At 38.6% G+C, this 26,432-nt stretch overlaps 1 protein-coding gene across 9 annotated transcripts in view; it reads left to right on the plus strand.

Annotated features, from left to right (window-relative positions):
- The window catches only part of LOC138739315 (PC3-like endoprotease variant B), an 827,554-nt gene that overhangs the window by 71,897 nt on the left and 729,225 nt on the right, over window positions 1–26,432 (plus strand). For all 9 annotated transcript variants that reach the window (XM_069891108.1, XM_069891107.1, XM_069891109.1 and 6 more), the window contains exon 2: window positions 17,986–18,169. In XM_069891108.1, the coding sequence (XP_069747209.1) occupies window positions 17,990–18,169 (180 nt within the window). In that variant the 5' untranslated portion in view covers window positions 17,986–17,989. The remainder of the gene's footprint in view (window positions 1–17,985; window positions 18,170–26,432) is intronic.

Consider the following 26,432-nt stretch of genomic DNA (forward strand, 5'->3'; position numbering starts at 1 on the left):
TTTGATGTAAGGTGTCTGCAAGAATGCACAGAAGGCATTAAGAGCAGTTCAGGCTGCCCCATAATAAATGGGGAAGTGTAGATGACTCTTGGTATGAGTCACTGAATATTGTGGTCTTCAACTATCATGTATGAGGTTTATTCCTGCCTGAACTTTTTCTACACGTCACAATGCTTCAAAAAAACAGGTATAAGTTGTAACTTAAAACATCCTATTTTCCTTAAAGGAGAGCAACAGATGGAGCACATAAATGGCTTTGAGGAATGTAGGGAAAGGGAAGTGTGAGAGCCCAATGATGGAGAGCTTTGTTTTCTCCTTGGTGGTGAGTTTATGCAGCTGGGCCAGACCCCAGCTGGTTAGTTGTTGCTTTATCTGGTTGTGTGCCATCTCGGATTGCAAGAGAGTGGGCAGTGTGTCAGTGAGAGTCATGCAATCTGTCCATGTGGTAGCTTACACACGCTGAGTAGCTGGCTGTCTGAATAAGCTATTAGTTGTGGGTGTGTGGCTTGCAATAGTGCTACTTTTTCAAGGGTCTGGCGGAACATATGAATGTTATTTATGTGTTCTGTTTGAAAGGTATTTTGTTTTAGTCACTGACTAACAATGTTTGGTGTCAGGATCATTGTTTGAGGCTCATGGTATAGTTACCACCATAAGGTTTTTGGTGGTAGATGTCAAATGACAGGTCCTCCGGGTTTCCTCCCTGTTCCAAAGATGTTTGATGTCAGTGCATTAATTGATCACATGGGTGTTAATTGTCCTTAGCTTCACATGTTATTCAGCGCCTTGCAGCCTTGACTCCTGGTATTGTGTGTGCCACCCTGCTCAGTTTTCATCGGCTTCTAATTATCTGGCTTGAGGGACTGCTGGCTTGTCTGAAAGAACCATCTCTCCTCTGCTCCATGTCCAACACCAAGGCCAGAGCGCCACATCAAAGCAATGTGCAACCAATTATTTTCCAGGTTCTTGACTATGTCCTGGTTCAGAAGACCTGATCTATCATGTATGAGGTTTCAAAAGACCTGATCGCATCGACTGAAATAAAATTTATTTGAATCAAACGACATCATTGGGTGCGTTCAGCAAATACAAATGTGGTGTCCTGCCTGGTAGTCAGGTGTATTCCACTTGATCAAAATTAACCACTACTGGATAGGCCCTCTGGCTCTGATAGGGTTTTATTGCAAATTATCCAGCTTTCCTCGTCCATACCAGTTTTCTAGGACCTGGTGTCAGATCAGGTAAATTTTCTTATCCTCCCTAATCAAATTATTCTGGAAAATTACTTACAAATTTAGTGACGAAAACACTTGGAGATGATAATCGTTCACTTTCATGTTTTTGTCAAATCAATAAACATTTACCAGCAGCAGTTTGTTTCCATTCTGGGGATGAGCTATCTTGCAATAACACTGCAAAATTTTCCTTGTAAGTGAAAGTTCCTCATGACAAGAGTTGTGGGAGGTCTCAGCTTATACCCAATAGAGTGGGAAACAGACTTCAGCAATAGAGAACATTTAACAAACACATCAGTAAGCTTGATACAGCTGAAGAGAGCAGTAATGCACATAATTCGGTCAACGCCACAGAAAATAAAACATTTTATTTTATTTTGTCTGTAATTTAGTCTTATTACCGCTAATTAAAAGGCAGTTGAACACAAAAAAAAGAACTAATTTTAACCATTTCATTTTTTTCTTCGAAAATGTTGATGTTGAAACTTGGAAGTCGAACTTAAATTCCAGTGGTGAAACCTCAGAACAAATAGAAAGAGCATAACCAAATAGCCAAGAACTTGAATTGCAAATCACTGTGTTTGCCTCACAATCCAATTTTAGTGAAGTATAACACAAAATTGGAAACCCAGGACTTCATGTGAGTTGGAAAACATCTGTGACATTTACAGATTCACTACACCCTATACCTAAATTCCATCCCCACTCCATTAGATCTGGCCGGGCCCAACCAGATTATCTCTGATGTTTATCAACCTCCTTTTAAGACTGAACTTTTCAAACATCAAATAATTCTAGGAAAACTATATTCAATGAAAGAAGGTATCTAAATTAATTATTGACCATTCAGGCAGAAATAATAATTGCAATGGGAATGACAAAAAATTATAGACCCATTCCATGAATAATGTGGATGGAGAATAGTTAATGTTTCATTTCTGCTTTTGACAAAGGGTTTCAGACTTGATATATTCACTCCGTTTCTTTTTCTATAGATGCTCTCTGACCTACTGACTGTTACTAGCATTTTCTTCTTTTATTTCAGATTTATAGCATCTACATTTTTTTTTAGTCCTCACATTGCAAGTTCAATATCAGCGTTCATTATAAAGAATCAGACTAAAATTCCCGATATAAAAATAAAGGGAATATTTTCTTCCAAAATAAGTGGAAATAAACCAATCAGATTAAAGATAAATATATCATCAATACCTCAAGTCAAATTTATTGTCATATGATTACACAAATACTGTACAACCTGATGAAACAGAGCTCTCCAGTCCTCAGTGCAAAACATGCAGACACACAACCAGATATCACTCACATACAGGCAAGCAATACATATGTAGGACAAGTATTTAATTAATACAAATAAATATTGTTTTGTACATATGGGAATCTGGCCTGACGGTTTCTGGCCCAGGACACTGAGAAAGACACTAAGAAAAGATGGGCATGGACATTTATTTATCTAAAACATAATTAATTTCAAAAATGTTCCCTTGGATTGAGAAATTGTCATTGATCCTCAAATAATATAATTATTTGTGAAATTTCATTTACTTTAAAATCAATTGTGGTGAATTTACTGCCTCTGTTTCCAGAGAAATATTGACTCAACTCTTGAACCAAGACAAGTTGCTAAGAAAAAAAAATTAACTAAGTCAACATTCAATGAATAAGCAGGTATGAGTACTGACCCGGCAGAGCACTCAGGGGTTGTGCAGCTCACCAACATCTTTAACATCTCCCTGAGTAGCATTGTGGTCCCTACATGCTTCAAAGCCGTCACCATTGTCCCTGTGCCAAAGAGGTCATCTGTGTCCTGCCTCAATGATTACCGCCTTGACACACTCACATCCATGAAGTGCTTCAAGGGGCTCGACATGGGGCACATCAAACACCTGCTGCCTCCCTTACTGGACCCCCTGCAGTTTGCATATAGATCCAACCGCTCCACAGACGATGCTATTTGCCACCGCCCTACATCTAGCCCTCACCCACCTGGAAAATAAAGGCTTGTATGTTCAAATGCTGTTTTTATTGACTTCAGCTTGGAATTCAACACACCTCAATACCTGATAAGGAAGTTGAGTCTGCTGGGTCTAAACACTTCCCTCTACAATTGGATTCTTGCCTTCCTGATGGGGAGACCACAGGCACCTCCAAGACTATCATACTGAGCATGCCCCCTATCCCCCACCCCCTTCCGTCTGCGTGCTCGTTCCACTGCTGTTCACTCTGCTGACCCATGATTGTGCAGCCAAACACAGTTCGAATCACATCAAGCTCGCTGATGACACGACAGTGGTGGGTCTTGTCAATAAGAACGAGGAGGCAGCATACAGAGATGAAGTACAGACACTAACGAACTGGTGCAGAGCAAACAACCTGTATCTGAATGTTTAAAAATAACCAAAAAGATGGTTGTTGATTTCAGGAGGGCCCGGGGAGATCACACTCCCCTGACCATTGATGGCTCTACTGTTGAGGTTGTCAAGAGTATCAAGTTCTTTGGAGTGCACCTGGCAGAGAATCTCACCTGGTCCCTTAACACCAGCTCCACAGCCAAGAAAGCCCAGCAGCGCATCTACTTTCTGTGAAGGCTGAAGAAAGTCCATTTCCCACCACCCTCCAACCTCACTACATTCTACAGAGGATCTATTGAGATCATCCTGGTTTGGAAGCTGTACCACCTTAGACCACAAGACCCTGTAGAGGATAGCAAAGTCAGCGGGAAAGATCATTGGGGAATCTCTTCCTACCATGAAGGACATCTAATACACTCAAAGCAGGTGGAAAGCAATAAACATTGTGAAAGACTCGACACATCACTTATGCAAACTGATCTCCCTTCTGCTATCTGGAAGGAGGTACTATAGTATTCGGGCCCTAATGTCCAGAGTGGGAAACAGCTTTTTTCCTCAAGCCATCAGGTTCCTGAACTCCCAGTACAGATGTGAGTAATGTACTGTGGACTTCAATGTATACATCTTAGTGCTTTAATATTTTAATGAATTAACTGCTTTCCTAACTTGCATCTATGTAAATATGATCTATGTTCCTGGATAAACATTATCTCATCCTCCATGCGAGCATGATGTGAACAATAAATAAAGTTGACTTGATTTATCTGGTGTTGCAGTGGAAAGAATCCCAGCCAAACTGCATGTTCAGGGAAGCAGCAGACCTAGAGAGACTCCAAGGCGAGTCCTTTCCAAGAGAATCAGCTCACGTCTTATGCAGAGCTGGGCAGATATGAAGCAGAATGACTTAGAATTTGTCTTGAGATTAGAAAGCTTCAACCAATTTCAGCAATGAAAGGGTAGACTGTCTCAATGAAATACTCTAATTCAATTACTAAAAAATCACTACAAAAGACATTTGGACAGCTATGTGGATAGGAAGGGTTAGAGGTAAATGGCCAAATGCAGTGCAATGGGACTTGTCCAGAATGCAAACTTGGTCAGCATGTACTAATTAGGACAAAGGGACTGATCTGTGCTGGGTGACTTCATGACTCCATGACTGTAAAAGATGGTGTCATGAATAAAGTGAACCAAAGTTAGTAGCCAGCAAATAAAACTTGTTCTGCAAAGGTCATACTGTAGATTTGGCAGGAAGGACAATGAAGTGGCCAAAAATGGCTTCTCAGCTTTCTTACATCTAACCATATATCAATTTACAGCACAGAAACAGGCCACTTTGGCCCTATAAGTCCATGCTGGACAATTTCTCCCACCTAGTCCTACTGGCCTACATTCAGCCCATAACCCTCCACACCTCTCCCATCCATATACCTATCCAAATTTTCCTTAAATATTAACATTGATCTCGCTTCTACTACCTCTGCCAGAAGTTCATTCCATGCTCCCATCTACATCTGCATGAAGAAATCCCCCCCCCTTATGTTTCCCCTTTTACTCTCAATCCTTGCCCTCTTGTTTGAATCTCCCCCGCTCTCAATGGAAAAAGCCTATCCACATTGACTCTATCTGTCCTGCTTATAATTTTGAGGACTTCTATTAAAATACCCCTCAATCATCTACGCTCCAGGGAATAAAGTCCCAGACTGCTCAACCTTTCCATGTAACTCAAATCCTGGCAACATTCTCATAAACCTCCTCTGCACTCTCTCTATTCTGTTTATATCCTTCCTGTAATTCGACGGCCAAAACTGCACACAGTATTCCAAATTTGTCCTCACCAATAAGTTACTCAACTTTAACATAACAATACTCTGATTTATGAAAGCCAACATACCAAATGCTTTCTTCACCACCCTATCTACATATGATAGAGCTTTCAGGGAACTATGTACGATTAATCCTAAATCCCTTTGTTCCACTGCACTGCTCAATTGTCTACCATTTAATGTGTATGACCTGTTTTGATTAGTCCTACCAAAATGAAGCACCTCATATTTATTAGTATTAAGCTTCATCTGCCATCTTCCAGCCCACTCTTAAACTGTCCTATATCACCCTTTAAGGTTTGATAATCTTCCACACTATCCACAGCACCACCAACCTTTGTATCATCTGCAAATTCACTAATCCAATTTGCCACCCTATCATCTAGGTTGTTAATATATATGACAAACAGTAGTGGACCCAGTACCAATCCTTGAGTCACTCCACTAGTCACTGGCCTCCAATTCAACAAACAATTTTCCACCACTACTCTCTGGCATCTCCCATCCAACCATTGTTGAATCCATTTCAATATTTCATCATTAATACCTAATGCTTCCACCTTCCTTTCTAACCTCTTAGGGGGAGCCTTGTAAAAATCTTATTAAAGTGCAAATGGACAACATCCACTGCCTTCCCCTCATTAACGTTTTTAGTAACCTTCTCGAAAGACTCTACAAGATTTGTTAAACATGATCTTCCCCATTCAACACCATGCTGACTACTCCGAATCAATCCCTGTCCTTCCAAATCGTTGTATATACCATCTTTAAGAACACTTTCATTAATTTACCCACCACCGACATCAGACTTACAGGCCTACAATTACTAGGTTTACTTTTGGATCATTTTTTGAACAGTGGAACAACTGAAGCCACCCTCCAGTCCTTCAGCACTTCCCCCATGGCCAGTGACATTTTAAATATTTCTGTCAATGCTCCCATTCTTTGTATACTAACTTCCTTCAGGGTCCTAGGGAATATTTTATTAGGACCTGGAGATTTATCCACCTTGATCTTTTTTAATATATTCAACGCTACCTCTTCATTAATTCTTATATTATCTATGATCTCCCTACCATATTTATTCACTTCGTCTGGTTCAATATTCTTTTCCTTACTGAATACTGAAAAAAATGTTTTAATTTCTCCCATCTCCTCTGACTTCTCATGGAGTCTATGCCCCTGATCTTCAAGTGGCCCAATTTTATCCCTCACTATTCTTTTACTTTTAATGTACCTATGGAAACCCTTTGGATTTATTTTTACTTTGCAGCTTCATATCTCCTTTCAGCCTTTAATTTATTTCTTAAGTTTTTTTTACACTCCTTATGTTCCTCAAGAAATTCATCTCTTCCCTGCTGTGTATACCTATTGTACACATCTGATCAAGATTTTAAGCTGCTCATGTGCAGAATGCATAAATATGTTGTTTTAAAGCAAATTATACAGTGGGAATTGATAGTATGAATTAACCAGGATAAAACAAAGCACCAAGAGTCCAAAAATATTTTTCCATTAAAATATGTTCAGAAAAATATATGAATAGTTCTCTACATGCCATAAAATATCAGATGTTGATAATATGGATTTGGAATTGGGTGACAGAAGTCAGAGTGAGATTGTCAACAAAAATTCTGTAGCAATCAAGGACTTCATTTGGCACTGAATAACATTGCACGGCAAGGTTGTTCTTTAATTGATGTCAATTCATTCCAAATAATTAAACACACAGAATCTCACACTGGATCCGGAGATAAAAATGGCCATGTCCATGGAGCTAGCTTGAGGAAAGTGGCTGAAGAATTTTGTTCAACGTAAGGTACAAATATCACTGCACTTTGCAGTCACGGAGCAACAGCAAAGCTAGTATTCCAAAACAGAATCTTGTGGGTGTGTCTATGGGTACTTCAGATGTGCCTGGTATGAGCTGCCTTTGAAGACATAATGGAAGACATCTATGGTGCTTATGTCATTTCAAAATGTTTTAACATCACTATAAAGGGCACATATTGACAGCATGCAGGACAAAACACAAGTTCTGAATCAAAGTGACTCCAGTGTAAGAAGTCACAGAAAGGAAGTTAGTGAGAACAGTGGAAAATTAAGCCTTCATGGGATCTACCCTGTCAGCAGCAATTGGAATATTAATGCATAGATCAGTTCATCGACTCTGCAGCTGGTTCCTCAAGTATGGTCAAGAATATATATCTTAATAAGAATGTGCGTATGTGTGTATATATATATATATATATATATATATATATATGTATATACAGGAATGTTCAAAGAAAATTACACAGATTTTAAATTAAGCAAAATGTATTAACAACATGGGAGAAGCCAATTTTGACAATTGAAACCTATGATGTCCAATTACATTCAATTAACCTGCCAATCCCTTCAACATTCCTGTTTGTTTTCCCAAAAGTATCTCCTGCTGTGATATTTAAGAATCCATACTATACCTCTCCTTTTCACTTTTAGCTATGTTTTCCTGAGCCAGTCTTTACCCGTAACACTATAAATTCACCCACCCACCATTGGGGAGAATGAGCAAACTCCATACTGACAGTGGCAGATTCGAACCCGGGTCACTGGCTCTGCAATAGTGTTGCTCTATCTGCTACGCCAACCGTGCTGCTGTAAACATAATCATTTCCATGTTTTGATCAACCCAAATGCTTATTGCACCCACTCTACACTTGTGCAGTTGTACATCAATGAAGTACCAGATGAAAGAGAAGTTAGATATGTTACAATAAATTGGAATCTTAATGAAGACAAACCAGAGTTACTGGGCAACATCAATTATTTTTGCTCAAAACACACAAGATTGACTGCTGATAACAGGATGACATTGAGAGGAACTTATGTTGTAGATTATGTTGTAGATTTTAACTACAGAGTTGGCAGGAGTCAAAGTTTTCATCGAACTAGTCTTAGAGACATGCAGCAGAGAATCAGGCCCTTTCGCCATCTGCATCTGCACCAACTATCAAATATTCATCCACTCTAATCCCATTCTTCCACCCCCATCCCCATCAACTTCACAACCTCCTGAATCTCCTGTCAACACTCAGATTAGGAGTGACTTACAGCAGTAACCTGCCAACCAGCAGACCAGAAGAAATCTCAGCACCCATAGGAAACCCATGTGTTTGCAGAGAGAACATGCAAACTCCAGACTAACAAGGATTTGTAAGGTAGTTGTTCTAACCACTTGTGTCTCACTGTGCCACTGTACTCCATGCTGCCCTTGGATTTGAGACAACACAATTAGCATAGTGTTTAGTGCAATGCTATTAGAGCACCAGTGACCCAGGTTCAAATCCGGTACTGTCTGTAAGGAGTTTGTACATTTTTCCCGAGTCTGCATGGGTTTTTTTTTCTGCGTGCTCAAGTTTCTTCACACCCTTCAAAATGTCTGGAGCTTTCAGATGAATTGGGGTATTTAGGTGGCATGGGCACATAGACCGAAAGGACCTGTTATCATGTTGTATGTCTAAATTTAATAATTAAAAAATTTAATTTGCTCCAATGAATGTAGGCTAGGAGAATCAACAGGAATGACAATGAACACATCTAGTTTCATACATGAAGAGTGAAATTGTAAACCCTTTAAACATCAATGGACAATCTATAAATTATTGCATATGCAATCAAGATCGTATACCAATAATCACATATGCCAAAGAAGAAAACATTTAATGCTAGGTGTCTTTTCAGGCAGCCGCACAAACACTGTGATAAAAGCTCCAATGAACCTGTGCGCAATTGTTTAAAAAAAAGATTACCTTCGATTAAAGATAGGTGGAAAACGTTTGCAACCAATCCAAAAAAAAAGATGAATGCCATTTTAAAGTGAGGAAAACTGAAAACATTTAGAACTGGGATCATTCCTAGATTAATGCATATCTAAGTTATTTTTTTATTTGCTTTATTTCTGATGCTTCAACCATTATTTCTGCTATTTTTTAAAAAATCACTTAATAATATCTATGACACCAAACAATGCTAGCTTTTTGCCAATTCTTACAAAAAATATTTATACCATTAAATCTGTTACTGAAGGAAGGAGAAAATTGGAATAAAAAAAACTGAAAACAAATTTTGAGTTATACTCGAAAACGAGAAACAGAAGAGGTTCGTTCTGCATTTTCCCTCAATATTATGATAGTCGACTGCTTACATTTCTTGTACGAATCTCTTATTCCTTCATCCAATAACATCTCAAAATCTATCCCTCTCCATCTTGAATATAACAAAGGCTCTACTGTTCTCTTGGGTTGACAAATCTAAACATTTATTATTGTCTGGGTGAAGGAACTTCTTCACATCTCCATCTTAAATGGCTTGCCCCTTATTTTAAAACTTTGACTGCTAGTTCAACACCTTTAAGATTTTTCTGTCTTTCAATGAAATTATCATTCATCCTTAGAAACACAGAATGTATAGTCAATCTGGAATCCTTTTTTCACGTTCTCTAATGCAAATGTATCTTCCTCAGGAAGGGAGATCAGACCATAATCACATGTGATCTCAGTAAGACACCAGACATTTTTACCATTCTATTCAAATCACTTAATTAATTAGAAACATAAATGTACATTTAAATTAAAGTAAATAAAAAACAACTTAGATATGCATTATTTGGAAAAAGCAGGGATGTTCTTTCTGATGCTTCAACCATTATTTCTGCTATTAAAAAAAATCACTTAATATGATGTATCTGATCACATTGTGTGGGGGGGAAAAGAAACTGGATTTCCTGCATTGATTACAATTATTAGTTTATTAATGACTTGGAAAGTACAGATGTCCTCGTCTTTTTTGGGAGAGGTGGCCACACTAAATATGTGAGCCTCCCGTGAGGTGCAACTGACCACAAGCAGTGGCCAGACATGTGGTCAGGGTGTTCTCCTTTTTCCAAATGTCTAAGATGGTTAATTGAATATTTTTAAAATAAGAACATTATGTAAATCACATGTAGCTGCTGTCAATTTGTTGAAACAAATAAAGAAAAAATAAATTTAAAAACTTAGTTGAAGTTAACTTTAAGCAGCCTTCATTTGGAAGTGAAGAATCCAAATAAGAAGAGTACCCAGCCCCTCTGCTCGGCAGCTAACAGCGGATTGCCCCTGTACTCGATGGTGAATCCACGGCTACAACCAGATGTCAAACGCTTGTTTATCATATTTCCAACTCCCAGGCACAGATGCCCGAGGGCATTACCATTGATGGCATAACACCTCAACAAGTAGAGAGACTTCTTCCTAGCTGCAACAACCAGATTCAAACATGATCTGTGCTGCTCTCTTGAAGATATTGTGTATTCTCCTTGTGACCGCACAGATTTCGTCTGGGTGCTCTGGTTTCCTTGCATATCCCACAAACTTGTTGATCAGTTTCTTAAGGGCAACTGCTCATTATCCCTAGTTAATGGTAGGACATGGAGAAGTTAATGGGAATGCAGAGCTAATTAGTCTAGATGTGCATCAGATGCTTGGCATGGAGTCAATGGGTCGAAGGACCTGTTTTCCTGCTGTATGACTCTGTGATTAGCAGTTACCTGATGGTTCTCTGTGCTTCCCTTGAGTGTGCCTTATTTCTTTGGGTCCTCTAGGTTTCTCCCACACTCTAAAGACATGTCGGATAGCTGGATGGTCACTGACAATTGCAACAAATATATTAATCAGAAAATCTAAGTTGATGGTTTTGATTCCATCTGAGTTATAACATAACTTAACAATTACAGCACGGAAACAGGCCATTAGGCCCTTCTAGTCCGCACCGAACCAAACACTCCTCTCTAGTCCCACCTACCTGCACAATGACCATAACCCTCCACCTTCTTCTCATCCATATACCTGTCCAGTTGAGTTGACGGGTATGTAAACAAAATATAAAGGAATTAGTGTAAGATGAATGAAAATGGGTTTTTGAAAGTGCAGACTCGGTGGGCTGAAGGACCTGTTCCTTGCCTACAACTCCATCACTATAAAGCAAAGAAACTTTAGAAGTTTGACCTGAATGAGACAAATGTCCAGGTGAAGACATTGGATTCAACTATAACAAAATGAAATTTGTGGTAAATTGCATCACAGGATTATCTTATTAAATGGGCTTAGAAGACATAAGAGCTTCATTCTGAATGTTTCAGTATTGTGAGTAAGGAGTTGTTTTATTTATTGGCTAAGATTATATGGAGATCATGAACAGCTGGATAGCATAAGGTTGGCAGTAAAATGCAAAAGTCTGCAGACATTGTAATTGCAGCAGCATTTGCAGAAACTCTGCAGATCTTGCAGCATCTGTAAGAGGTAAAGATATTCTGTATAACCAACATTTCAGGCTTTGGCTCTTCAAGATATGAGCAAAAAGCAAACAAGCCTCTGAATTAAAAGGTTAGAGAGAAGGAAAGAAAGGGCAGGGGAGAAGCACAGACTAACAGTCAAAGGGTGATGATTAGACAGACAGGAGGACAGGAGAGGAAAGGTGAGAATCGATCGGGGGAGGGGGTGGCTCTGTAAAGGCAGATCTAGAGGAAAAGGAGATAGATGGAAAAGGAAAGAGAGGGAGAGACAGATAGGCAGAACTAGTGGAAAGGAGAAATAGGGATAGAAGGGGGGGAGGGGTAGATGGAAACCAGAGAAATCTATATTAATGCCATCCAGTTGGAGGGTGTCCAGATGGAATATGAGGTGTAGTTCCTCCATTTTGCAGGTGGTCTCAGTCTGACGGTGCATGAGACCATGGACAGACAGTCAGCATGGGAAGGGGGTGGGAAATTGAAATGGGTTGCCGCTGGGAGATCCCTACTATTGTGGCGGACTGAGTTGAGGTGAGGACAACATGAAATCATATCCCTAATCCAGTTGGAGTTATAGTCTCAAAAAAGTGAAAATCATTAGTTGAAACTGCTGATTCCTGGTCATTGGACCTAACTACAATAGAATAAAATTGTGCAAAATTGCAACACAAGGTTGTCTTACTAAATTGATTTAGAAAAACAGTTGTAGAAGAGCTTCTCTCTGAACATTACAGTATTGTGAGTATGGAATTGTCTTGTTCAGCCAGAATTATATGGAGATCTTGAATAGATAGTTTACATAGGTTGACACAACATAATAGGTTGAAGGTCCTGTATTCTACATTAATATTGGATGTCGTAGATAAATGGAGTTAAGATTCCAGAACCAAACCAAGGAAGACACCTTCATATTGTTAGAAGTGGCCAATGAAATCATTCTAAAAGGTAGATGCTGAGTAGTGGATTGATAACTACTTAGGATAATTGTGTGAGATACATCAAGGGTAAAGGGGCCACGTCCAGTACGATAAAAGAGTAAAATTTCATCAAGTTTACAGAAGACCTGTTCATTGTTTCCAAATATCTTTCAGGACCAGATAAAAAACAGTTGAAAAAGATACAATATATTTTGATGTACAAGTCAACCTGCTTTTTCAGCTTCATTTTAAGGGTTTTATGGTATATCTGGCGTATAAGTTGACCCCTATTTGCTGAATGCCTGAGTTGGCTCATTGACCGGTGTATGAGTCGACCTCCAAAGGGTCATTGACCAGCATTTACTTTAACTCCTAAAGATCGCGCGGATTGATGATCTGGGCATTGCCTGGAGGTGCTTGCTACCATGGAGGATCCATTGACACAATGCAACTTGCGATGAAAATATGAAGCAAATTTTAAAGTAAAAATGATAGAATTGGCCAAGAAAACCAACAACTCCGCTGCTGCAGAAAAATTTGATATATATATACGTCGGTAAGAGATTGGAGAAAGAAAGAAGACTTTAAGAAAAAAACCAAAAAGGCAATGTTCGATGAGAGGAGGAATCACTTTTTGGCCAGAGTTGGAAAATCACATTACAGAATGGGTGCATGAATAGAGACAAGATTGCTACATAATCACCCAAAATAAAATAAAAACATTTGCACTGCAGTGGGCAAAGTTGCACCAGACCTCTGTTAAGATTTTGAGGCTATAGTAGGCTGGTGCAATCATTTCATGAACAGGAAAAATCTAGGATTATGACAAAAAACAAAAATCGCACAGATCTTGATCGTAAAGTTGTAAATTTTCACCAGTTTATTATACGTAACCAGCAGAAACACCAGTTTGCATTGGCAAATATTGAAAACATGGACAAAACACCCATGAATTTTGACAGGATAAGCAATAGAACAATGAAATGGAAAGTTGTTAAAACTGTGCAAACCCGAAGTACAGGCCACGAAAGGGCCAGGTTTACCGTGTTATCGTGCATGGCCGAAGGGAGAAAGTTAAGACCCATGGTAATCTTCAAATGCAAAATTAAAACTAAAATAAAATTCCCTGCAGGTATTTTTGTACGTTTTCATGAAAAAGGGTGGATGAATGAAAATGGTGTAAAACTATGGATAGACAATATGTGGAACAGGCGGGCAGGTGGTTTACACAAAGAATGAAGTTTGCTGGTCTGGGATATGTTTCATAACCACTTAACTGAGAACACTAAAAGTAGATTAGCACTGCACAATACATGGTGGTTATCCCTGGTGGTTTGATGTCTGTATTGCAACCTCTCAGTGTCTGCTTGAACAAGTCATTCAAAGATCCTGTGCATGAGGAATAGAATATATGGATGTTGAGAGCAGAAAAGTTGTTTACAAAAGGTGGGGCAATGTGTGAGGCATCACTTAATGTGCTGTGTAACTTCATGCTCAAGGCATGGGACAAAGTTAAAGTAGAGACTGATAACATTGTTTAAAAAGTGCAGGATCTCTTGTGCAATTGATGGTGTGGAAGATGATTTATTGTGAGACACTGAGGATGAAGCTGAAAGCGTTTCATCAGATATAGACCTATGTGATGACTGTTTAAACAGTGAGAGTATGGATGTTTTTGCTGCCATCTTTGTTTCAGATGATGATAGAGAGAGTGATTTTTGAAGGCCTCTAAATATTTTGTTGTTTTCAATCGATGATAGTGATTTTGAAGGATGCTAATTGTGTTGTTTTCAATGAAAATCTGTCATATTCGGGTTTTGTTTTGGTTTTACAAGAGTCAACATGCATCTGCTTTCCATAGGTTGACTTGTATGCAAAATTGTTTTTTTTTTCATGAGTCAACTTGTATGCCTGCTCAGTGTGGTTTGGATTTTGAGCCGAATTTAAGGTCTCAAAAGCATATAAGTCAACCCTTATTTTTTTGAGAGTTTCTTTTGGGTTTCACAACTCAACTTCTATGCCAAAACATGTGGTAATAAATTTGCTTAAAAGTACAATTGAAATAAAAAGGTAAAAACATTTACCCTTAGTTATCTTTTGAATGAAGGTAGGCAGCCCTATTTACTCAACAAAAAAATATAACCTGCTCGAGGAAAATGTTGAATTCAATGACGAGTAGTCGGACAGACTTGAAAGTCACATACACCCTCATTCCACCCACTGTACCTTCTGCCCTTCTGTATTGTGATGTGCAGCAGAAGTATGAAATGCACTGATGAACAGGAGTTCACTCTAGATTAAGCAGCTAGCATTGTAAAACCAAATAATTTTCCATTGAATTTATGTTTAAATATATCTTTGTTTGATTTATGTCAGAGATGATGCGTGATGAGGATTTTGGTGTACTGAATGAATGATATGGGTAGAACATTCATGGTGAATGGTTTTATTGGAATTTACATAATTCATCTGATCTTCTGTATATTTGCAATTTGCTTCAAAGTCATTCACCAGTTGACGGAAATTGAACATCAAAATTAATAAAATACCTCCAGGAAAATAATAGAATTCCCATAACAACCAATGGATATTTTTTGGACTCATCTTTGTATCATGGCCATCAAAAATCATGGATAACAGCTCCTCAAAAATTCCTTTGCACACTCGTTTTGCCTTGTGTAAGCACTGAGTCTAAGTGATTTTAAAAAATACTGAGACATAACAGCACAGTAACAGGCCATTTCAACCCATGAGTCCTTGCCACCCAATTTATACCCAGTTAACCTGCACCCCGATATGTTTTGAAGGATGAGAGGAAACCAGAGACTCTGGGGAAAACCATGCAGATATGGGGAGAAGGTGCAAACTCCTACGGACAGCGTGGGATTTAAACCTCGATTCCGATCATTGGTGCTGTAATGGTGTTGCACTAACCATTATGCCAATCATGCCACCCAGAGAAACAAAAATCTTTTGTAAGATTTGTATCCAGAAGAGCCACTTTAGTGACTGTTGATTTTCAGCTCCAATTGTGCAACTAATTTCAAAACTACGTTTAAGAAACAATCTCACTTTGTAATAATAAATATACAGAGAGAAGCATTTGGGTTTTATGTAAATCTATACAATTTCCAAAATTGGAGCCCTTCATAATGGCAGTATTAATTAGTTTAATCAGCTTTTCTTACCAGGAATTTCTGACTCAATATTTTTCTCCTCAGTAGCATTCATCAAAAGCTTACAGTCACAGAAGAAATTTCCACAAATGAAAATTAAAGGGAAAAATGGGAATAGAATTGGAAAATGTGCTTAGAAATTTCTTCTGTCTGAGGGTAGTGAATATATGGAACTCTCTGTCTTTTAGGATGATAGAAGTCTGATCAATGGGTACATTTAATGTGAAGATAGATAAATACTTGAAGGATCGATGAATTGAGTGTTACAAGGAATTGGCATAGAAGAGGCATTCACTCTGGAAGAGATCAACTATTATCATATTGACTGGCAGTGCAGACGAGAAGGGCCTGACAGCTTTGCCCTGCTCCCATTTTTTAAAGTCCATGTGAATATGTACACCATGGAAAAAACATTGATCCTTTCCATTGGTCATGCTAATCACAAAGGAGCTGAGCAGATGGGCTGACATATTGAAAATTATGAGGTCTGATAATTGAGAAGTGACAGAAAAGGATGCAGTGAAAAGGAAATGAGAATGGATAACAAAGAACAGGAATGAGAAAGGATAGTAGAGATGGGAAGGGTGTAGATAACAATAACAAGATCTGCTCAAATTAAATGGAGTTAGGAGAAATATTCATTGAAATAGAAGACTGGCAGGGGAAGGTAGAGGTGAGAGTGAATGGCTGAAGTGAAAGAACAGCATTTGATACAGATTGGGAGAAAAGAAGAGGATCAGCTTGAATGAATTGGGAGAAAAGAAGAGAATCAGTTTGAATGAGAGGCTGAAGGAAAGATCTAGGTTCGGATAGAGGAAGGAAAGCACAAGGAGTTACAAAAGAAAATCTGCGGGTGCACAGGTCTGGTGCAGTACACAAAAGTTTCCACAAGAGAAGCGAAGAGAGCAGCAGCCGACTGAGATCCTTGCAGGGGCCAAATTGAGAGGAACAAAATACACTTTTATGCATTGTGGAAGAAAAGCACAAGGGTAATTGGAAAATGTTAAAAGAGAAAGATTACCAGCTATCCCATTGGAAATAAGATTCTGGAACCAACCATTTTAAAGTGAGATATTTGAGGGTGAGAGCTAATTGGTCTCCTGAAGTTGACACCGATCAATCTTCACTATTACCTTATCATAGATCGCAGGCTTCCCATTGATTGCCTCCATATCACACTGTGGTCTCCAAGTATTAACGCTGTCCTGTACATGAATTTAAAAAGATTTTTTTTTAATCCACTCTGTGTGTTCAACTAAGGTTTAACCAAAGACAGCAAATCATTTGGGTCAATGCCTGGTACTCTGACAATAAATGGTGAAGATTATTATGTTCACGCACAGTGTTTGCAGTGAATACCCTCACATAACTTTGATGTCGCACATCACAATGTTATGAGTATCTCCAATTCTTGCCCTCAACAAAGGGCCCATTAAAGTTCAACAAGTGGCAGTCGATCCTTGTGTCCAAAGTAGAAGTGTGAGCGTGTCACTTCAACTTACGACTCACATTACATTGTGATTTCAAGCCCTTTAAATTACTGAACTGGAATTTACACAGCAAAGCTGTTTCCTTGAAGCAGTGGTTCTCAAACTTTTTTCTTTCCACTCACATACCACGTTAAGTATTCCCTATGCCATAGGTACTCTGTGATTAGTAAGGGATTGCTTAAGATGGATAGAAAAAGTTTGAAAACCACTGTTTTAATTGTACCTACTTGACTCATTATCTACACCGTTTCATAACTCCAAAGGAAATGGGCCAATGACAATTTTTCTCAAGCAAAATATTTCAGTAGCAATTGAGTCTAGAGCAGTGATTCTCAACCCACTCAGCACCTTAAGCAATCCCTTACTAATCACAGAGCACTTAAGGCATAGGGACTACTTAAAGTGTTAATGTGAGTGGAAAGAAAAAAGGTTGAGAACCATTGCCTTAAAGTGTACAATTCTAGTTTTTTTTTAAAATAATACAACCTTTATTAAATAATAATACCATTGGCAAGTTGAAACAAGTTAATAACACAAACCAAACTCAAAATGTATTACAGCATAGCATGTACTGTTGATTATGTTCTTGCCACCAGCATCAATTCAGGAAATGTTTACATGTGATAATTATTGCCTGATTCTCTTTTCCTTTTCACATTTAGATTCATGGCCTTTGGAACACTAGTCCAGCTATCTTTATCTCTTTGCTTCCTGCAAAGTGCATTAGTAACCACTAGAGGGAGGGAGATTGCAGAGCTTCTCAACTACTTCACCATAGAGATTGACGAGGGAGAGGACATAGCCAGAGACGTGGCTAAAAGGAATGGCTTAGAATACGTTCTGCCGGTCAGTGCAACTGTTTTAAATATTGTATAACACTTAAAAATATTTTGAAATGATCTTTTCAATGTTCTTGTGAGATTTATTTGCAGAAAACAAGGCATTTCCTGGTAATCAAAGTCATTGCTGTTAAAAGTAACACTGAGGATGAAGAATGATATTTGCACTATCTAGGTTATTTAAACATAAATAGTGAATTTCAAGTTGTAAGATCATTTCTGCATGTCCTTCATTTTTTTTCTTTGATTTATCACACTACTGTTTCAAGGATTTAATGAATGTCCTTGAAAAGGTGTTTTTGTTTCTTAATGGAATGTGCATGGAGTTTGAAATGAATTCCTATTTAAAAATGGCTTTGAAGCCAATTTTGTTAATTCCCATGAAGATAAATACAAGGTGCTTCATTTCGTGATTGGGAGATTGTAGCAATTATTGAAATGCTGTACCTCATGCTTTGTGTCCAGAGTGCAATGCTTATTTCCTCAATACAATGAAACAGTTCTCTCGTTAATTTTGTGCCCTATTACTTTAAGAGTTCAAAACAATGAAAAGAAGAAGGCAAAACATGCATGTTAAGTATTTTTACTTCATTAATATGTTTTTTTATGATTTTGTGAAGTAGTGAATGGGCAAACATGAGATTATTGTTTGTAACTTAGTTTATGTAATTTCCTTTATTTGACTTTCTCCTTTTACGTAGAGTTCATTTGGAATACCAAAGAATAATATTTATGGAATTAATTGTTCAGTTGTGTCAAACGTTTAAATATCATGTGAAAACAATCAAATATCACCCAGAGATGATGAGAAACATTTTAGGTGTTTTACCATTCAAAAGCTAAATTATTTAACTGAGTTTGCAGCTATTACCTGGAGAATTGAAATCATAAAATCACACATTTTTTTCATGTAAGACAAGAGCTATCACAGATAGTTAACCTTCTTGGACATTGCAAGTTCAACCTATGTTGGTTATTTGACTGAGCTTGTCACTTTTGCTCCCAAAAGGTTAACAAGCGAAAAAAAAATCTAGCTGCAAGCTGGTAGGAATGACTCTTTGCGTTGCTAATTATCTCACTGCATAATTATTAATATCACGAGTGGGAACAGGAAACAAGCAGACACCAAATAGTTGAGAATCCTATGACTCTGGCAGGAAGCTAGCCTGCATTAATAAAATGTGCATGTGCCATTATCACAGTGGATAGAAGTGTTCCTTGTTAAGGATCATTTATTAACTGAGATCATCTTTTAGTTTGCCTTGGGGTAATGACTAATGTCAATGGCAAATTTCACAGTTGTCTAGAGAAATGAATTAAATTTACAATAAAAAGCCCTTTGGCTCGTTGTACATGTTCATTTATTGGAGTAGTTGAACTAGAAGAACTGTAAGGCAACCAAGACATTTGCTTAATTTTCCTTGTGTATAATAGTGACCTTTCAGTTCTATGTTGGAAGTTGCATTACAATGTGAACTAGAGAATGGAAAGTTGAAGCATGAACAGTTAATGGTTCCAGGTAAGAAAACCCAGTGACATGCAGAGTGTTGTTCTTCACTATACTGTTCTAGCTTTGAAGTTAAAACTATTTTTGTGGCACATGTTGTTGCTGTAAAGCAACAGGAATATTAATACATAGAACCATAGAATATTACAGCACAGAAACAGGCCCTTTGGTCCTTCTTGTCTGTGCCAAACTATTAATCCGCCAAATCCCACTAACGTGCACCCAGACCCTATCCATCCATACCTCTCCCATCTGTTCTTGCCCAAATTTTTATTAAATGTTAAAATTGAGGCTGGATTCACTGATTCAGTTGACACCACTCAAATCAAAAAAAACACTTCAATGTTTAAGTTTGCTATGTGTTAAATCACGCATATCATTTGAATATTCAAGAATGGTGTAGAATTCAACTCTATAAGCAGTAAGTATTGAAATAATTGTGATGTACCATGTATTAGCTGTATCAAAAATAGCTGTGTTTGAAGATTTAATATTTTAAAGACATCTTATTTTTGAAAGCTCACGGTTATACTGGAATGCAGACAGTTTCCCATTTCCAGTTTACCTTATTGCCCACAACCAAGTACTTTTACATTTTGGTTAAAGAATATTTATCTTACCACCAGTTTTTTGTGAGTAGAATCAAATTTCAAATATTTGGATTCAGTCACACATCCTACGATAAATCTGAATGAAAGATGTACAGAATGGATGGTGCTGGGATCAGCATGTATAAATAATGCATGCTCACTTGATAGTGCAGAGATGTGCAAAATTTACTCCTTGACCTAATGGGTATGACATCAGTAGCTAGCATCCAATAAACTTATTTATTGTCCAGTCCAACATACCAGAAATTATCCTATTGAAAGTTACTTGAAGTTATGGTTTATTACAGCAGGCAGTCAGACTTTTCCAAAGCTGCACTGAAGACTTTGATTGTAAGGTGGAGAATGACCCTCTTCCTAGAGGGTGGACTCCCAGACAAAGTGCTCCAAATATCTGCTGCACCAGAACCTCCCTGTTTTTAAATGCCCTCCAGCATTTGCCCTCTTGATTACCGCTTTTACATACAAACCAACCTTTGTGGTTCATCCACAAATACTCTCAAGTCCCTCTGCAATCTTTTGCCATTTAAATATGATCTTATTTTCCATTTTAACTATTTTAAGTGGATGATCTCACATTTACCAACATTGTACTCCATCTGCCAGAGCCTTGCCCACTCTCTTAACCTAGATATATCTCTACAGGCTCTCTAAATCATTTACAATTTGCTTTTCCACTCAATTCAGCGTAGTCAGCAATGTTAAACACACTACATTCAATTTCTTCTTCCAGTTTGTTGATGTATCTCGTGAGTCGTTGCGAGTCTAGAACAAACCCCTGCTCACCCCAGATTGCCATCCAGAAAATCACTCACTTATTCCAACTCTCTGCCTTCTCTTGGTTAACCAGCCTCTATCCCCAGCTCCGTTCCTTCTTATGTATGTATTTTGTGCAGCATCTTTTCCAAGTCTACCTTATTCACCTGTTGCCTTTTATCCATTCCACTTGTTACATCTTTGTAGAATTCTAGCAAGTTTGGCAAACATGTCTTGCCCTTTCTGCATCAATGCACAAAAATGCTGGAGAAATTCTGCAGCTCCTACAGTACCCATTGAAAGCAAAAAGCAGTCAATATTTTGGACCTGACCCCTTACACAGTAGATCTTGAAGAAAGGTTTAGGCCCAAAAAGTCAACTGCCTTTTGCTTTCTATAGATGCTGCATGATCCAAAATTTTTCCAACACTTTTGTATACTTGACTAGAGTCCAGTATCTGCAAATTTCCTGTCTACTTGGCCTTTCTGAATCCATGCTGTGTCTCCCTTTTGGAAAGTTTCTATCCTGATGTCTTGCTATTTTTTCTTTAGTGATAACTTCAAGCATTTTCCCAACTACAGACATTAAGCGAACTGTCCTCTAGTTATCTACCTTTGCTTAAACAGTGGCATGACATTTGCTATTTTCCAATCTGCCAGGACCTGCAGAGTCTTGAGGATTTTGGAAAATTACAACAATGCTGCTATTGTAACCTCTGCCATTTCTTTTAGTACATTTGGATGCATTCCTGTGGGACCAGTGAACTTATCTACCTTTAGACCAACTAGTTTGCTCAGCACTGACCCTTCAGTGATAGCAATTTTGTCAAAGTTGTCACCTCCCATTTCATCCTTAAAAATGTTCTTTAGCATGTTAGTCATCAACTCTCTTCATTCTCAAGATGCACCATTATCTATTAAATCCAAATAGTCTAAATTGGGTAGGTCTTATTTAACCAATCTTCTAAAGATTTTCAAGGAAAGTTGATGAAAGGAAGGCTGTGAATGTTGTCTATATAGACTTTAGTAAGGCATTTAATGAGGTCTCACATGGAATGTTAATGAGGAAAATTCAGACGCTAGGTATTCATGGTGAAGTAGTGAACTGGTTTTGACAATGGCTGAATGGGAGAAGCCAGAGAGTAGTGGTGGATGATTGCTTCTCAGACTAGAGACTTGTGACTAGTGGAGTGCCTCAGGGATCAATGTTTGGACTATTGTTGTTTTTCATCTATATCAATAATCTGGATGATAATGTGATAAATTGGATCATCAAGTTTGCAGATGACACTAAAATTGGAGGCATTATGGAAGGGAAGAAGGTTTCAAAGCTTGCAGAGGGATCTGGTTCAGCTGTAAAAATGGGCTGAAAAAATGGCAGATGGAATTTAATGCAGACAAGTGCAAAGTGTTGCATTTTGTAAGGACAAACCAAGAAAGGACATACATAGTAAATGGCAGGACATTGAGGAGTGTGGTAGAACAGAGGGATTTGGGAATACAGATACATAATTCCCTGAAAGTGGTGTCACAGGTGGATAGGGCTGTAAAAGTATATTGGCCTTCATAACTCTAAATATTGAGTATAGGAATTGGGATATTATGTTTAAGTTGTATAAGAAATTGGTAAGGCCACATTTGGAGAATTGTGTGCTTAACTACAGGAAAGATATTAATAGGATAGAAAGAGTGCAGAGAAGAATTACTAGGATGTTACTTCAGGAAATGAGTTCCAGGGAAAGGTTAAACAGGTTAGGACTTTATTCCCTGGATCATAGATGAATGAGGGTAGATTTGATAAAGGTATTTAAAATTATGAAGGGGATAGACAGAGTAAATGTAGGTAAGTTTTTTTCACTGAGGGTAGGTGAGATACAAATCAGAGGACATGGGTTAAGAGTGAAAGGGGAAAAGAAGAATTTGGACAGATACATGGATGAGAGGTATAGAGAGCTATGAACTGGGTGTAGGTCAATGGGACTAGGAAAAAAAATGTTTGGCAGAGACTAGAAGGGCCGATGTGGCCTGTTTCTGTGCTGTAATGTTCTATGGGTGGCCAGCAAAGAGGGAATTGTGAATGACCCATAACTACCCTTTGGTCCCATTTACCATTAATTATTTTCCAATGTTCTATAGATTCAGGATCAGTTCTTGTGCATTGCAGAGTAGCTAATGTTATCCAACTTTTTAAGAAAGAAGGGAAAGTGAAAACACGAATTATAGACCAGTTAGCCTGACATCAGTGGTGGGGAGATGCTGGAGTCAATTACAATAGTGGCACATTTGGATAGCAATAAAAGATCAGTCTGAGCCAGCATAGATTTATGAAAGGGAAATCATGCTTGACTACTCTTCCAGAGTTTCTTTGAGGATGTAACTATGAAAATGGACAAAAGAGAGCCAGTGGATGTCATGTACCTGGATTTTCAGAAAGCTTTTGACAAGGTCCCACATAGGAGATTAGTGGGCAAAAATAGAGCACATGGCATAGAGGGTAAGGTGCTGACACGGATAGAAAATTGGTGAGTAGATAGGAAACAAAGAGTAAGGACTAACGGGTCCCTTTCAGAATGGCAGGCCGTGACTAGTGGGGTACTGCAAGGCTCAGCGCTGGGATCACAGCTATTTTCAATATACATTAATGATTTAGGTGAAGCGATTAAAAGTAACATTAGCAAATTTGCAGATGACACAAAACTGGGTGGCCGTTTGAAATGTGAGGAGGATGTTATGAGAATGCAAGGTGACTTGGAGAGGTTGGGTGAGTAGGCAGATGCAGTTTAATGTGGATAAATGTCAGGTTATCCACTTTGGTGGCAAGAACAGGAAGGCAGATTACTATCTGAGTTGTGTCAAGTTAGGAAAAGCGGAAGTACAATGAGATCTAGGTATCATTGTTCATCAGTCACTGAAAGTAAGCATGCAGGTACAGCAGGCAGTGAAGAAAGCTAATGGAATGCTGGTCTTCATAACAAGAGGAGTGAGCATAGGAGCAAAGAGGTCCTTCTGCAGTTGTACAGGGACCTGGTGAGACCACACTTGGAGCATTATGTGCAGTTTTGGTCTCCAAGTTTGAGGAAGGATATTCTTGCTATTGAGGGAGTGCAGCATAGGTTCACAAGGTTCATTCCCAGGATGGTGGTACTATCATATGTTGAAAGATTGGAGTGACTCCACTGGAATTTTGAAGGCTGGAAGGGAATCGGATTAAAACATATAAGACTATTAAGGGATTGGATACATTAGAGACAGGAAACATGTTCCTGATGATGGGGATGTCCAGAACCAGAGACCACAGTATAAGAATAAGGGGTAGGCCATTTAGAACATAGTTAAGGAAAATCTTTTTCATCCAGAGAGTTGTGGATCTGTGGAATGCTCTTCCTCAGAAGGCAGTGGAGGCCAATTCTTTGGATGCTTTCAAGAAAAAGTTAGATAGAGCTCTTAAAGATAGCAGAGTCAAGGGATATGGGGAGAGGGCAGGAATGGGGTACTGATTGTGGATGATCACCCATGATCACAGTGAATGGCAGTGTTGGCTCGAAGGGCACCTATTTCTATAATTCCTTGCGCTCCTCAGGATGCAGAGAACCCTATCTCTACACCTGGCAATAAGGATTGTGGTGAACTAGTCTGTAGACAAATGCCAAATGCTGGGCACACAGAAATGTTGTATTGAATGATGAAAAAAAGATATTAAGGAGTATTATATGTCCAGCTCCAACCTTCCACATGACATGATAGACAGCATGAAGCATCTCAATCCCAGCGAGAATGGGGAAATCACATGGTCAATGAGCTTGCTTTCTATTTGAATAAAACAGAATCTATACGAAAAAAAAAAGTTTAGATCTATGCTGGGTGATGTCGAGTTTCCAACACTGTTGTTAGAATTTAACTAATTCAAGCCAGGAATTAGAATTTCATCACCCCATGAATTTTGTAGCATAAATGGTGGAAGGACTTTGTATTGAGTTACTTGTTGCGGTGACTCGTAAGTAACCTGCTCTTGAAGCCACACAAGTTCCTAGAAATTAGATCTATTGCTTATTTTTTATGCAGATGAAGAATATTTGGACACATTCGATTGCACTGGCAATTATTTCAGGATCAATTTCAGACAATGGGAAAATTAGCTCCAGTGTTTCCCAGTACAATTCACCTTGGAGTAGCTGACATTTTCCTAACTACTAATGATTCATAGCTTGCAAAACTGTGTTTCCTCTGTGGCTGGCAGAACATTTAAAGCTTCTGAGAGAAACCTACAACCTTTGTTATTTACACAAAGTACAAGAGCACACACTGCATGATTTTGGAATGAGGTGGCAATTAAAGGGTCCAGACTGTCACAGCAATCTCCTGCACCAAGTGCTTCACAGCCTTTCCTTTCAATGGTGAACATTAAACCTAATTCACTGTAGCTCTATTCATTGATCACAACTTATTTTCAAACTCACTCGTGAGCTTCACACTGAAATTATGGTCCGTTGATCAACTTACACCACAATGGATCAGGCATAGAATGCGCCAGTTTGTTGTATTGGGGATGTGGGGATGCCCTGGAAATGATGCAGATGCTATGATTTCTGCACTTAATTCCCAGTAGGAGCCACAGGGGTCCACTTTATGGAGTAAATGTATGTGTTGAATACTGCTACACTACTTTTCATTTACAGTTTTCCAATTTTACTCATTCTTTTACAAGATTCCAATGGGAATTATTACTATTATCAGTAGCACACGTTTAGCACGCTCAAAGGTAATCAACTCCAGAGCCGAAGCATGATTGTATTGCTGGTCCAGTTTAAAATCTGGTCATTGGTGATCCTCGTGGTCCCTAACCATGACAAGACACTGAGCAAAAGCAATTTGAACACCAGGGAAGGGTAGTTCGATTCACATTGTAAGGCCTTTGTGCGATATGTCTTATTTCAAGCCACTTATGAGTCCATGAAGGTTGCCCAAGCCCAGACGCTTACAATTGTGACTGTGATTTCTGTGAAGTATTTCAATTCAGACTTCTCTTCTCCAGACTATTAACAGGCTCTCACTAACTGCCTGATTTTTTTTGGTGGTGTTTCTTTGTTCACTGCCCCTGCTCCTCTCCCTCCAGTTAATGAAACTGTATGACTGCTCGAGTGATTGTCCCATGTCAAACAACAGCTGGAGGACCCACCTTGCCTCACCTAAACAATGCAGCAGTCAGATGTGAGGAGTTAATTGATGAACAGTTCAGCTTTGCCGCCATGTCAACCTGCTTTAGTCTAATGCCATGACTGATAGGCACTGCAGACATGATAAAGAAGATATGGCTGCTACCCATTACTGCTCAAATTAATTGTTATGTGGGCTGAGATACTGTGAGAAGGTTTGGTTTGTGTGCTGTCCAGCAAGTCAACC

This window comes from Narcine bancroftii, chromosome 7 (genome assembly GCF_036971445.1).
Source record: "Narcine bancroftii isolate sNarBan1 chromosome 7, sNarBan1.hap1, whole genome shotgun sequence".
NCBI classification, from domain to species: Eukaryota; Metazoa; Chordata; class Chondrichthyes; order Torpediniformes; family Narcinidae; genus Narcine; species Narcine bancroftii.